Raw genomic sequence first — 15,863 nt, 5'->3', positions numbered from 1 at the left:
GTACGTCCAGGAATATGGTATTAGTATGCTGAGTTAGCCATGAAGGCACTTTTTATTATTATTATTAATTTTTATTTATAGGGCGCTACTAGGTGTCCGTAGCGCCATACAGGGACAAACAAAATTAAAATACGAGGTGAGACAGCACAGTACAGTAAACAATAAGCACAGTAACTCAGTGAGCTCAAAGCACAGATAGAGGGGTGGGGGAGGGGAGAGGGGAAGGTCCGCCTACGACGGAGTCCAAAGGGAGGGCACGGATGACAGGGAGACCCCCAGAGGGGAGAGGAGGGAGCGAGAGGGGACGGGGGGGAAGAGGGTCCTCGAGGAGGAGGGCTAGATAGCTGGAGAGCAGAGTTAAAAGTGGTGAAGACAGGAGGAGAGATCACCCTGCTCAAAGGAGCGTACAATCTAAGCATTCTTCTTTAAAAAGCTCTGATTATGTAATGTGCACTGGCTATCGTTATGTGGACAATGGAAGACGCAAGCTAAGAAATGGAATCTGATTGCTGTTGTGAAGCATGCCACGTCTTCCGTGCCTTGTGTGTTTCAGGAGAGATTTGTAATTATGAGATATTAATATAATAGCTGAAACATTGTCTGTTCTGCTTGCCTTTTGTCCTGGATTATATTACAGTTCTGCTAGATTGGATGTCTTAGTCAAAAAGTTTAAAAAGCAAGCACGATGACGGAAACCTTTATAATATAATGTCACAGTCACTTCCTGGAGGCTGCAGGTCTATACATTCAGTTTATCAGTGTCCAGTTGGACAGGACAAAGAGAGCAGTCTATATATAGGTGGCTCACTAAGATTCCTATGTGGCATAGTGCATTCACACAGCCTGTAAATTAGGGGGTACCCCATGATTACTAGGGACCAATGAGCAGCCAACCGTAGATAAGTATGTGGCTACACTTAAGTGAACATGTGTGTACAGACTAGGGTGCTGCTTACTTATATAGTTGCCTCGTCCCTCTCCTATTTACCAGTGACAATGAATCAATATACATATTAGAAGATAACACGTAAAGATGGCCACTAAACCGGAGTTCCAATGTAATTGTGGAAGTTTTATCCTGTTTTAAATATAACATCAGTGAGATGAGCCCTTATTTGAATTACTAAGACATTATATTTGAAGTGGGGATGGTAGATATATAAAAACATCCCTTGCTAGACCTATGTCATGATATATACTTTGGTACCAGCTCTTTCAATTGATTCCAGTGTTGTGTGATACAATCTAGTGACATCTATTTTACTGTACCGCAGTCAGTAACAGGGCCTCAGCATGACCACTTTCTTATCCCAAGCTCCGATGGGAGGTGATTCCATCTATCCCAATTATCCGCTGCCCTTCCTCTGAACCTACTTCAGTTGAGCATGTCCTTGTGGTTTAAGAGAAGTATTAGAACACGAGGACATGCACTGAAACTGGAGGGAAAAATGACTTCACAGAAAGGGTAGTGGATAAGTGGAATAGCCTCCCATCAGAGGTGGTAGACGATAATACAGTAGAACAATTTAAACATGCTTGGGATAAACATAAGGACATCCTTACAAAGAACTAAGGATCAAATAGGGCTGGAGGTTACCATAGGGTACTAAATGGGCAGACTACATGGGCCAAGTGGATCTCATCTGCCGGTCAAATTCTGTTTCTATGTCATGCACCTCAGTTGATAACAGAATAAAACACTACCTTTTCTAGTTTGCCAGAAACAGGAATGAGTTTGGGTGGAGGTCCCCTTATGTTCCCATTGAGGGACCTGTCTTCCCGCATATCGTCCACGTCACTGTAAGGGCTATTGGGAGCTTTAGGTTCATGCCAGTCCTCTTTAAAGTCCTCATTGACATAGGTATAACTGCCGTTACTCCCAGTGGTAGCAGCGCAGGGTTTCTTTGTAGGCAGTCCGTTAAATAGTGGGTCCTGGGAGTTATAATTATTTTTCAAGAGTCCTTCCTGCTGTTTGAAAAAGTTTGGCATGCTAACAGGTTTACGGCACTTGTTAAATTCAGAGGCCTTGCACTGCTTGTCATGGTAAGGTCTACCAGAGATTAGACTGCTCACGCTTCCCATAGTGCCCTCCGTAACCGGTGACCGTGAGCCTGGCTGGCTTTGGAGAACGTTGACCTCGGCGTTCTGGTCAATGGACGGGGGAAAAGCCTGCACTGCAGCCATTGTGTAAGAGATTGGAAGACGTAGGTCTACATAAGCCACCTAAAGCAAGAAAAACAAAACAAAAGAATATGTTACATTTCTTAGTACTTTTAATCTCAAAGGAAAGTATTTGCTGTCTGGAAGCCGTCTCCAACAGATAACCACTGAGCTCGGTTTCACATGGCTGAACATCTCCCTACATTCCTTTGGCTCAGTGTGTGCTACTTTTTTCATTCCCGCTTTTCAGGACACAGATGAAAGCACTGAAATTAAGATTTAAAGTAGTTCATAAAACAAGTTCGAATGGTTGTGTTCTGAAGGGATGTGTTCCAATTATGTTCTGTGGGAGGGCAACAGCATTTTGCAAAAGAAAAATAAACAACATGGGAAAGAACATTAGCTGGAAGCAGTATCTTCAGTACTACATTTACTGCAACTTCTCTGGGCTGTTACCCCTACACAATAAGGTGGAGGCTCTCGCAGGGGCATGTAGCTCTAAGATGTTGGGTCCTACGGCTCTATTAATTAGGGGGAAGTGGGACACTGAATAAAAGAATAATAAATACATTAAAAAAACTTGCTGCAAAGTATGCGCAAATGAAAAATTATTTAAGAATAAAAAATAAGTATCTCAGAAAATGTGCAATAGGGGTGTATTAGTCATAAGAGAACTCACCGGTTATACAGATATTATTTAAAGGAGCTTATACAAATATTAGCATCACTTGTGTAGAATACCACATTATATTAAGATTACACTGCATAATATGCAGCATGCCTGCATTTATTTATTCTTTATTTTAATATTATAACCTTTTATTCATATGGTGTCAGCACATAACAATCTGTAGCGCTGTACAATAATGGATTACACTACTACACAAAGATTCAGACCAATACGAACATTAGAGGGCCTCATTTAGAGCAAGACAAAATTAGAGGGGGGGGGGAAGCAAGTCCTAGCTCAACTCTGAAGTGCAGTGTAGAAATAAGCAGACCGTATGCTCCCTGCATGCAAAAATAAAGCAATAAACTGAATCCATTTACATCTCTTGCATTGCTACAGGATTTGTACAGGAGTAAATTTGCACCTTTTTTTCCCCAATGAGGTGACTTACTATCCAGAGTAGGACTGAGCAATCTGTGGCCATCTGTTGTTGAACTGCAAATCCTTGCATGTGCTGATGGCATGCTGAGCCTTGCAGTTCCACAACAACTGGGGAACCACAGGTGGCCTGAATGTGAGCTAGAGGGAGGAAAAACTCTATGTTTATTTCCATAACTGAAAGCAAAAACAATAAGAGAAAAACAGACAGAAGAGTTTGAGGGGAGCAGACAATCCCAATCTCTAACATTCTAATGATTCTAAAGATATTTCAAGAAGAAAACAAAGGTAACCAATGGCGTAAACAGAGTCTACAAGCATTTTGTTATACATTAATAAATGGAACTGTAAATATTGTAATGCATTTGGCTTTGACAGTCGTAAAATAGTCTCACAAGTTACCACTCTTGAAAATTTCCATAATTACACAGGAATCTGAACTGCAGATCACAGTCAGACATTTCAATAAATCTTTTAACCAAACAGGAAAAATTGGTTTTCCAGAAATATACAATTTACTGGGTTATGTGCCAAAATAAATGGAAGTAATTGAATAGTAATATATCTATAAAGAGAAAGATTTATGTAGTGTCACTGAATACGAGATGCAGTAGGCAAATGTATATTCATTCCCAGGGAAGAAAAACAGAAATCTCACCTGTACAAAGAAATAATTATTGTCATTTATACACACACTAATTAACACAGTCAACTAATTAAAAGACATAAAAACAAAAGGAAGTTTGATACAAGATACTAGGACCTTATTTTTGCTATTTAAAATACAGGTAGATTTTTTATGGGCTTTACCCTTGATTTCCACAATAAATAAAATGCTAATTGTAAACAAATGGAAATATGCATAAAAAAGACAAGACACAAAGAATTATTAGCTGGCAATAGGACACACCCATCATCATCATCTATTAACGCCACTAATTCCGCAGCTCTGTACAGAGAACTCACTCCAGGCCCTGGCCCATTGGGGCTTACAGTCTAAATTTCCTAACATGCACAGACAGACAGACACAGACTAAGACAATTTGTTAGCAGCAAATTAACCTACCAGTAGGTTAATTTTTGGCGTGTGGGAGGAAACCGGAGCACCCGGAGGAAAACCCACACAGGGAGAACACACAAACTCCCCACAGATAAGGCCATGGTCGGGAATTGAACTTATGACCCCAGTGCTGTGAGGCAGAAGTGCTAACCACTACGCCACCGTGCTACCCACAGTCTCTGGGAAACACCAGTGAAATCATTCTGCTCCTAGATTTTATGTGTTAGATTAAGAGCGAGGAGACATCAGGATGCATTAATAATGTGTCGCTTTTGTGTGGTTCATTGTTTTGATTACATTGGTCAAGGTATGTGCCTAGAGATGCACTTGGCTGCAGAAGTACAAATGGAAGGTAAGAAATGGACAGGATTATATGTATAGGAATGAAACCTTGTGGTAAATGCAAAACTTGCCTTGAAAGCCATAACCGTTGTAAATTTCCCCTGCAAAGTTGCCAAATATCAGTGACTTGCAGAATCCGCTGATTAGTACATTCACCCCCTGATCTCCGAGATCTCAGAGGTGGTGGAGAATTCAAGGAATTTTGTGCTGGGAAAAATGGATGTGCAATGTTAGTAAATAATATCGCGTCCAATACCTAGGCGTGAGAAGAATGGGGAAGGGGGGTCTGCTTCATCCTCTATACCGATTGATGGCACTACAATAGCTTTTCCTTTTATTTCCATAAGTAATATTTGCTAGGGGGATTCCAGACACCTGTAACTCTCCAGCTGCTGTGGAAATGCCCCAGCATGGAAGGATCTTACTTGCTAGAACACTTTCTGGCGCTGCAGTATTTCCAGTGATAAAAACAAGCTCCAGCAGAGGGAACCAGGACAACTCTGGTCAGGAGTCATCTTTATTCAGCATGGATTATAGCTTTCAGCTGTTGGAACGTTATGCGAGATGTAATTAGACGGCCACAAAGAGACAAAACATACTAATAGGTACTCTGGAGCAATTACCCACATGTTTGGGAGGAAGAGGTGGAGTTTTACAGAAATGATTGATATAGTAACCGTAAAATATATGGAACAATATACTAAAAAACAGTACAACTGTAACTGCCAGAAGCTTGCTTCATTGATAAATACTGAGTATGGGATTTGTTTTACCCAGAATGCTTAGGACTTAGATTTACCTAAAATATACAAAATTACAGTTAATAATTAGCTGGGATTTTCCGACACTGTCCCTGGCATACCCCTAATTATTACCTTGTCTGGCATAATTGTGTTACCCAGCAGGTATGAAAGTGTTAAATCTTTTTCAACAAAAGACTTACATCCCATTTCTGTGCTGATACAGTTTATCTATCATCACCTAAAGTCTCTGTTAAGCAGCACAATACAGTTTATTACAAGTAAAAACATGTTACTCACCTGAGGTCACACAAGGGAAGTATGAATGGTTTCTCCTTGCTTATTATTAATACTACTAAACCTTTTATAAAGGAACAAGGAAACATTTTTTTTTAAAAAAAGGCAAAATACCTGTTTACTACTCCTGTGGTTCATAGAACGCCTAGAAAGTGTATAAGGCCATTGTTATCCCAATAACTGACCTTTTATTTTCTTTGTTTTTGCTAATGGTAAAGAAGCATCTCCTTGTATTCATGAACGCAAGAATACGGAATACTTAAGAAAGAACCTCCCCCTTGTGTCACATGATTTGTGTCATGGAAAAAGATAGTGTTGCCCACAGCAGCTTAACATTTATTTTGTAAACTACAGTATTTGCGCCAGTTTTCAGTTGCGCCCTACCATTGACTTGAAAAATGACATAGGGTGATATTCATAAACTGACATGCAAGCCCCAGCAACCAGATTCAATTTGTGTTATACCTTGGGGTGATCTAACTGTGGTCACTTGCTATAGAAACCTAACTAATGCATGATTCTTCAATGAAATAAATTGTTAAATTATATTTATCTTTCAAAAAAATATGTTAAAATCATCTTTTCACGGGAAACCTCCGTCAGCCTTCATATCACTGGTTTACCAGCATTTCTAACACTAGCAGAACAAATGGAAACCATTGTTTTCAATGACCCCGTACTCACCAGGGGGTATATTTAAGAAAGCACGGTAGTGCACTATCGTGCACTTACCGTGTAACTTAGGCCACGATGTGCTCTCCGCAAATTTATTAAAGGTGCATCGCAGCAGATATCATTGATATCTGCTGCTTTGCACACCTGATCGTTTTTGTGAGCAGTCACCATTCAACAGAATGGTGACTGCTCCTGGCCGCAATCTAACAAGTCCTGAAAAAAACATTTTTTCGGGAACTTGTTGTGTTAATGTACCAGCTGAGGCTGGCATACATCATCCGAAATGCTGGTAAAACTTTTTCGTTATGTCCAGCTCTGCTCCGGAGAGCAGAGCTGGACAGCGCATGTGCAGGGAGTGATCTTGCGATCCCTCCCTGTCACAGCCTCAAGCTCTCCGGACGGCACATGCGCAGTAGCAAGAAGATAAAGTAAGCCGAAGAGGAGGAGATCGGGAGACAGCGCGACCGAAGAGGCAGTGGTGAGTATGTTTTTTTTTATCACAGAAACAGCAGTTTTTCGGAACTGCTGTTTCTGTGATCCATTTTTCATAAATTTGAGAAATACATCAATCCTTATCCATGCGATAAGGATTGATAAGTATTTCTCGTTTTGCCCGATAAATGATAAATGTGCCCCCAGGAATGTTCCTCGTTACCGGGAACTTTGAGGCAGCATAGCGCTTTTCTGAGCTCTGGCTGCTCCGGTCACTCCACTGAACAGAAATTAATCTAATTGAGGTTTATAGGGTGACTTCCACTGACCTCCTGAACGTAAGTATTTATTCTACTTGCGTTCCTTTTGCATTTGACATGTGCACGCCTCTACTATACATCCGATCTGCCTCTACTGCTGTGCAAGTTGCACTTACCTCCAAACGCGGCTGCATTCTACCGCACACACACAGTGGGCCAAGTGCATTTTCCACATCCAACTCCACATCAGGCCCAATACAGTTACAATAACAAATCAGAAGGAAACTGATTCTCACAGTCTTCCTAACCAAGACCTGTCCCAGAGACTTCAGCTTATTCCAGTTTTCTGGGATCACAATTACAAATCAAATCCAATTAAATATCAGGGAATACGTATATCTTGATACTCTTTCACCACTTCTCGGAAACCTGGAACACATTATCTTCTAATGTGGTATTAAAATCAAGTTCTATCGCATCTCAAAGGATGAATCGACTCTCTGGCTTTTAACCTCCTCAATAAACATTCTGCTGCTGTCCAACTTTTACATCTGATTCCTGTACTAATCCCCCCTCCGCCTTCTCCTCTTTCATGTCTAAAGATTCCTTGGTTCTTCTGACCTCACTGTTGCTTTGAATAGGGATTTCTTTACCTCCTTTTCATTTGCTACTCTCTCTTTCTGAATGTTGCCAGGAGTTCAAGAAGCCTTTGCGTGACTAGTTCACATTTGTGGAAACACTAGACGCTGGGGCCTTGCGCTAATGAAAACCTTTGCTGCCAGTGACAGTAAGCCGAGAAATAACACAGACTCCTTTAACACTATACCCTTGATAGCAAACACCTGCCGAGTGCACCAAGGGCATCTGAGCCATTCTTCTCCTACGTCTTCACTGCTACGGCAGGGTCAGATATCACAGGCTGGGTAATGAACCTGGGGCAAAACAAACAAGTGAGTGCTTTTCTCTTCTCTGCCTGTTAGGTTACTATACCCATGCTGTGTGCAATAAAATGGAAGAAACTATAGTGGGTTTTATAATGCAAAATTATTTACTTTAATAACAATATATTATTTTGCATTACTACTTTTTGTGTGTGCTTCTTCGTGTCTAACAGATGCTTCATCCAAGCAGGTGTTCCACTATTTTACATGATAATCTGACCACTAGGGGGCACTGGGTTACTGCTGTCTGAAGATGATTTAATTGTATAATAGCAACGCTAAGTATGTTTTTCAATAATCTGAAGCAGTATATACTAAATTTAATTTTAAAATGACCACTGGCTTTCCCTACAATATCATTGACATTAACTGCTTCATTCAGTTGTTTAGCGGTGCTCCTCACAGTGACAGAGTATAGAAAGAGGAACCTGGTGATCATGTCTGTGTATGACATACTCACTAAGCATCAACATCTGTTTTTATTTTTTTCCGGTTTATGGAACTTTTGATTATTTGGGTTTCTGGATTAAAGATCTCATACCTGTAACTTTTAAATACTTATAGGGAATATTTTTGGTTTCTGAACGGTTATTAAACTTTGACGGTCCTGAGTCACTCTGAGATTGACATAAGGATGTATCAGCTTCCTTTGTCTTTCTATTCCTATGATATTGAAACAACTTTAGAAGATATTTTGAAACTAAGCTTCTTTTATAGAGTGGATCACCGAGTACTGCACAGCTAAGAAACTGTGATGTCACTTCCTGAATACGAAGCGCATGAATCCAGTTTAAGAAATAGTAGGTTGTCCACCCTGACAATAGTCCTTCATTCCCATGATGCACTGCAGCTCTACACACATGAATGGGAGGTAACAAAGTATTGCGAGGGAAAGGCTATAGTAGTTAGCACTTCAAAGTTGATAAACATTTCAGATAATTTTGTTTGTACACAGACAAGTAAAAAATGGATAAATAATAATTTCATGTTTATTTCTCCTATACAACGACATTATTTTGCCAAACCATAAGTGGGGAGGGAACTGAAAAGAGAAGATGAAGCAGAAAATACAATGAAGTAATCCAGTATAATCCACCTGGTATAGAATTAGCTTTATTTCCTGTTACCTGACTATACCTTGCATTCAACTAAATGTGAATTACCTTTCAGAACAAAAAAATAGTTGTTCTCCACAAGACCAATTAAATAACACAAGGGAAATCCGCTTTTCCCAGCATCGGTTTATCTGTAGTTTTTTTAAAAAGTATTTGGAGAAACGTTGCAGAAGAATTTAAAACTCAAATTACCAACAATTCCATGGACTCTATGCTGCTGGGCAGGTGCAGGGTAATTTAGGTGGTGCTTGGTGTACTACAATTCCTATTATGGAATGTTCATTGAACAAAGTTCTAATCAACTTTTTTGAATTTGCTCAACTTTAATAAATATTGGGTAAAGCTGGGCACACACCTATGCAATCATACTTCAGATGCAATGTCTAACGATTTCACCAATGATTAAAGTCCTGATCAGCATGCCGATCTATGCGTAGACACCTGCACAATTTACCTTCAGATCTGCGATTCCGCTCTCATAACCATCTGTTGAGAATATATCATTGCTTGCGATATTTAGGAAATTTATAAAACCAAATCAACAGATGCGATGTGCTTTGGTAGCATACACACTCTTTCAATATCTGAACAAACGGTCGTGAATCGTGTGATCTGCAGGATAATTGCATATATGTATACCCAGCTTAACTCGAAACATAGAAATACAGTCATGGCCAAAAGTTGACAATGACACAAATATTATTTTTCACAAAGTCTGCTGCCTCAGTTTTTGAGGGCAATTTGCATATACTCCAGATTGTCATCAAGAGTGATCAGATGAACTGCAATTAATTTCAAAGTACCTCTTTGCCATGGCAATGAACTTTATCCCAAAACATTCCCACTGTTTTTCAGCCCTGCCACAAAAGAACCAGCTAACATCAGGTCAGTGATTCTCTCGTTAACACAGGTGAGAGTGTTGGCGAGGACAAGGCTGGAGATCACTCTGTCATGCTAATTGAGTTATAATAACAGACTGGAAGCTCGGGGATCAAAACAGCGACATTTTGGGTCCATGGCCAGGAAACTCCCAAGACTTTAATCCCATTGAGAATTTGTGGTCAATCCTCAAGAGGCAGGTGGACAAACAAAAACTCACAAATTCTGACAAACTCCAAGCATTGATTAGGCAAGAATGAGAGACCATCAGTCAGTATTTGCCCCCGAAGTTGATTGATAGCATGCCAGGGCGAATTGCAGAGGTCTTCAAAAAGAAAGGTCAACACTGCAAATATTGACTTTTTGCATAAACTTAATGCAATTGTCAATAAAAGCCTTTGACACTTATGAAATGCTTGTAATTTTACTTCAGTATACCATAACAACATCTGACAAAAAGGTCTAAATACACTGAAACAGCAAACTTTGTGAAAAGCAATACTTGTGTCATTCTCAAAACTTTTGGCCATGACTGTAGATTGCATTTTAGAGGGACAAATCTTTAAAACCTAGGGGGTAAATGTATCAAGCTGACAGTTTTCCGGCAGGTCTGAAAAGTGGAGATGTTGCCTATAGCAACCATTCAGATTTTAGCCATCATTTTGTAGAATGTACTAAATAAATGATAGCTAGAATCTGATTGGTTGCTATAGAGAGTATGTTTTCCAGTGGGTAGCACACAAATATCAACTTTACATTTCAGAGTACAAATAAGCTATCAAGTATTTGTGTGCTACATGAAAAAACAGTCAGTATTTAACTTATGTGCAAAACAGAATACTAATTTGCACCCCTTGCATTGTAACATGGTTTTGTCCAGGAGACTGAAATAAGAAGTTTCTCAAGTTAAGATCCTTAATGAATCAGGCCCAAAGAGACTTACTTCAGAAAAAATGACCATGATTGCAGTGATTATGATATTTCATCCAATATCAGGGAGATAATATTCTGCCTGACAAATTTCCAGAACACATTTCCGACAGTACGGTGTTATGTTTTACAATGATCTCAGTTATCACCAGCACTTGTTTTGTCTCCATCCTGTCCTGTTTTTTCTGATGTATAGCGCAGCATTTATATTCACTCAGCCTCCAAATATTTCCATGGGGAGATCACTGGAGCAAAAGGTCATAACCCCCCCCTTCCCCCCAGGACAAGTCGTACAATACTGCAGGGATATGGTAACCAAAAACTGACAATCAGCCATAATTATCGGTGTATTATCACAAGACCAGTGAGAGTGTGATAACAATGTTTAGTCAAAACCCTCGCTATGGTCTCTATAGAACGGCATCATTTACATGTAGAATGTGATAGATTTATATTTTATATGTTGTTTAATAGTAATAATCATCAATTACAGCTACCTGTGATCTGGAATACTTAAGTTTTGCAGGGAAGTTTTTTCCAACAATGTGGAGTATTATGCCTAAAATATACAAGATTCATACTTAAGGGAAAAAGGAGAGTTGCGCATAAGTACCTAATAGGTTTTTAAAAAATATCAAACAGCTGTGGTTCTCTCTATATATAGGATCATATTTGTTTTCTAACAGTGACTGTGACAAGAGATTCCACTTTCTGGATAATTAACAGCATTTTCATTATTCCCTTGCACTGTTTGATGACTGGATAACATCTTTATTTGATCCTTATAAGGACAGTTTTTTGAAGATCTAAACTCCAATAAGAAACATCATTTGCATGTACATGTAATAGTTCAATTTCAACTGTATTTATATATTTGAAGAGCAAAAAGGGAAAAACAATTTCTCTGCCTTCCATATATCCTGCAGGATCCAATTAAATCTGGATATCCCAATTATATTTACCAGCTGGTGATAGATAGGTGTATTGGGTTGCATCACAATATATGTATGTATATACATGATTATGAGGTCATGTGATCTGTTTTTTATTGAGATCTATTTATATCTTTACATTTTTATTTTATTTGTTTCTTAGAAAAGCCAGTGTATACATAGTATACGTTCCACCTTAACTTTGTGGTTGTCAGCATGCGATACATGTATTTTACACAGCTGTTTGATATTTTTTTTATTAAAAACCTATTAGGTACTTCTGCACAACTCTCCTTTTTCCCTTTTGTATGCTTTGTTGGGAGGGTTAACACTACCTCCTTTTGAGAGCTGCTGCATTTGTTACCTGGTCAGAAATTGTGTTCCTTTACCTATACCTGTGATATTCATATTAGCGCCAGAGATTTCTTTCGTTCTGTTGAAGATTCATACTTGCCTAATTTCTGGACCTCCCCTCCACGGATCAGGTCATCAAGGCCCTGTCCGGCCTCTTTACAGGACCCAGGAAGGTAGCCTACTCTCCCAGGAATCCAGGACGATTCGCCGAAGTTGGAGAGTAGACAAGTATGACTAAATTACATTTAAAAATCACCCGTCTTTCCCAATAAACCTTCTGTATAAATTTAGGTGGAACGGTCTTGAATTCTGCACCTAAAAACGAATGGTCAGGACAGCATGACTTAGAGGCGGAAACCAGTGGTCGGATTGGAAATTTAGAAGCGACGGTAAGGAAAATGTAAGTGAATGGAATTTAATCGTTTTGCAGTAATAGGAGCAGGAGAAACAACATACCGCTGTATACACCTCCAATTCATAAAACAACATAAGAAAATCTGAATCAAATAAAAACAGTAAACCCAGGGTACAATAATAAAGTTAGTCTGGAACACGTTTGACTTCCATCTATTTTCCCCCATCTGTCGTGTAGAACAATGACCGTTATGCACACGTGTTGTTACAGGTGCCGCCGGCATCCAGGATAACATCTGTACGCACATTAGATGATTAGCAGCTACAAAACTTTGGACCTTGTGAGGGAAAATTATTTATAAAATTAATAACACGCTCTGTGATGTTCTCAGAAAGTCTGTAAAAATAGCTGAAGATTCCAAACATCATCAAAAGGGAGAGAAAGATAAATAACTATGTACTGTGGTCACACACACCTTGTGCTTCCTGCTCTGTCATTTCCTGTCACTCTGCCATTCTCCCTGCTTACTCAGTTTCCTTCCTAAATAAGAACCAGGCTACAAGGGTGTAACTAGAAGCCACAATGTACTACCCAGCTGGACCCAAATTTCCCTGTCCCTCTTCCCTTCCAAACTCTCTGTCATGTGATATATAGACATGTATAATCCAACCAATCAATGCACTCGATAGGTGGTGTGTTTAGAATGCCTCAACCTGACCAAGGCAGCAAGTTTTGGGAAAAAGCCAAACTCTTGTCAATGGATAAATTAGTGGTATTGATCTTGTTGGTAGGTCCACTAGTGATTAAATAGTGTGACAGACCTGTGTTAAGAGTATAGTTTTTATACTATGAAAGAAAAAAATAAATGTATTTTAATTTTACCTTTTTTAGGTTAAAGCAGGAATTCTGGAACGGATAGGGTTGACATTAATAATATTATATAATGCATAGAAATGATGTAACATAATGGTTTAATCAGCAATACGTATAATATTTCTAACTAGTTTTTGTGCAGGTCAAAGGCCTCAAAACAGCCCTCATGAACCTCATCTGGCCTGCAGCACAGCTGGTTTAGACAGCCAGATACAGCTATATAATAATATACTCACCAGACTGTACTGGACCTGCAATATATTATAATCCCCCACTGAACACCGTCCAGTAACGGCCTGATACCTGAGCAATGTTCTTGTTTATTCTCTTTCACGGTAGCTTGTTAGATGGTTAAACTTCCAGGAGGTTTGAAAGAGACAAACGCAGTTTGTGCTATTAATACCATTTGGCTGACACACACTGTAATGTAAAGACTGTAATTTGTGCTCTAATAGCTCTAACGCTTCCTTAACAGACAGCTTTTACCCTCCTCATACAAACTCTCTCTCACAAATACACATATCAAAGTTTCCATACCTTGCCAGAACTGGAGGAGTTTGGCACAATGCTGCAATACACAGTCTGATTGTGCAACGCATGCAAAGCACCAGCATCACTTACCAGCGTCTGATAGTCGGTCAGTGGACAGTGGACATCTGCTGCCCGGCTATAGAGGTATGCCTGAAAATTATCTCATTACTTCAAATATGATTTTTCTCAATCATTGCTCTCATTGGACAATAGCAACCACATTTGTCGCCAGCTTTACATTTTCTGTACAACTGGGTGTGTTACTGCTCTCTGGTATCTGTTATTTCAGACAGAGGGAGGATCGCTGATTGTGTCCTACCAGTGTCAGCGTAAACACCTATCCAGATTGACGCACCGCTCAGAGAAAGACACTCAACATTTGCTATAAAAAGATGCAGTTTTTACACAAGTGTATTCGCGGCAGCAATCAAATACATGATAAATGTTATTACATACTTGCCAACTCTCACGTAATGTCCGGGAGACTCCCGAAATTCGGGTCAGTCTCACGGACTCCAAGGAGAGCTGCCAAATCTCCCGGATCCCGCTACAGCCACCACTAAATGACGCGATTCGCAGTGAATTTTGCCCCCTCGACAAAATGGCATCTCCATCACGAGGGGGGCGGATCCAAAATGACGCAATTCATCGCGCCCTTCCCCTCCCGCCCTCCATTTACGCCCCTCTCCCGGAAAAAGATTCTTCAAAGTAGGTGAGTATGTGTTATTATGAATCTAGGAGCCAACCAGACACACCTAGGGGCTGTCTGAAATGACCTATTGGTTTTGCTGGAATCCAGATTTGAGGTTTTAATTGAATAAACCTGATGGAGGAGAAAGTGGGGGCCATTTATGAAGAAGTGTGATGTTGACCAGAGTAAATTATTCTGTCATTTTCTGGTTAGGTTTACAAAGTGCCCCTCAATATGTGTTCAAATGTAGAGATATTCACTCTTTGGCTCCACATGTGTTACCTCAGAGCAAAGTTTAATGGCGGCAGTCATTGCCATGATATAACTCCATTTTCTTCCTTAATGCACAACCACTGATAGCAAAATGGAGAACCCAGCTAAAATGAAACGGCTACTATTGTTTACCACACATGTCAAGACTATCATTATAGAGCAAATAACACCACCACTATTTGGCATTATCATATAGCAAAAGCTGAATAACATACATCAAATAATTAAACTAAGTAAATATGTCCAACAAGTTCATCCCTCTGCAGCAGGTTGCCATGTTGGAATGTAGGTGCTTCTCTAACAGAGCAGACAGAGACTGTCGTGCAGAAATGCTCTCTGTGGATTGTTAGAATTATACACAACATGAAGGTTAGTGATGTCACAGCAGCTTAAATGACAGCAGTCTCATTTTTTTTTAACCTCTATCAGTTCCTATCCTAATGGTGCGGCAAGGGATTAATTTCCTTTTTTAAAAAGCTGCAGTGGACTCTCAGGATGACATTGAAAATTGGCTTTTATTAACATGATACATATCTGAAATGTTTAATAGCACATACAAAGCATAGAGGATTTAATAGCACATATAAAGCATAGATCACTGCCTTTTACAATCATTTATATTTCCAGAACATGACAAAGATTCATGAAAAAAACGAAAAAACTACGTTTTGATCATAATTGTGACACTTCACAGTTAATGGCATGATACGGACATGTCTAGTTTCAAAATAAAAAGGGGGGATTTTGTAGACCATTTTGTGAACATTATTATTATATTATACAGTGCTTTACAGATAATATTTAATCATTCACGGTCCCTGCTCCCATTAGAGCTTAAAGCCCTAGGGGTATATTTACTAAACTGGGCAATTGAAAAAGTAAGGATGTTGCCTATAGCAACCAATCAGATTCTAG

At 39.5% G+C, this 15,863-nt stretch overlaps 2 protein-coding genes across 3 annotated transcripts in view; both read right to left on the bottom strand.

The window, feature by feature from the left end:
- The window catches only part of SEMA4G (semaphorin 4G), a 507,048-nt gene that overhangs the window by 105,501 nt on the left and 385,684 nt on the right, over window positions 1-15,863 (bottom strand). The window lies entirely within an intron of this gene.
- Window positions 1-15,863, bottom strand: part of LZTS2 (leucine zipper tumor suppressor 2) — a 132,578-nt gene that overhangs the window by 12,586 nt on the left and 104,129 nt on the right. For both annotated transcript variants that reach the window (XM_075216256.1, XM_075216257.1), the window contains one exon: window positions 1,705-2,223. In XM_075216256.1, the coding sequence (XP_075072357.1) occupies window positions 1,705-2,184 (480 nt within the window). In that variant the 5' untranslated portion in view covers window positions 2,185-2,223. The remainder of the gene's footprint in view (window positions 1-1,704; window positions 2,224-15,863) is intronic.

This window comes from Mixophyes fleayi, chromosome 6, assembly GCF_038048845.1.
Source record: "Mixophyes fleayi isolate aMixFle1 chromosome 6, aMixFle1.hap1, whole genome shotgun sequence".
Classification (NCBI taxonomy): domain Eukaryota; kingdom Metazoa; phylum Chordata; class Amphibia; order Anura; family Limnodynastidae; genus Mixophyes; species Mixophyes fleayi.
The sequence above is the reverse complement of the archived record's forward strand: the minus strand, read 5'-3'. Positions and strand labels throughout refer to the sequence as shown.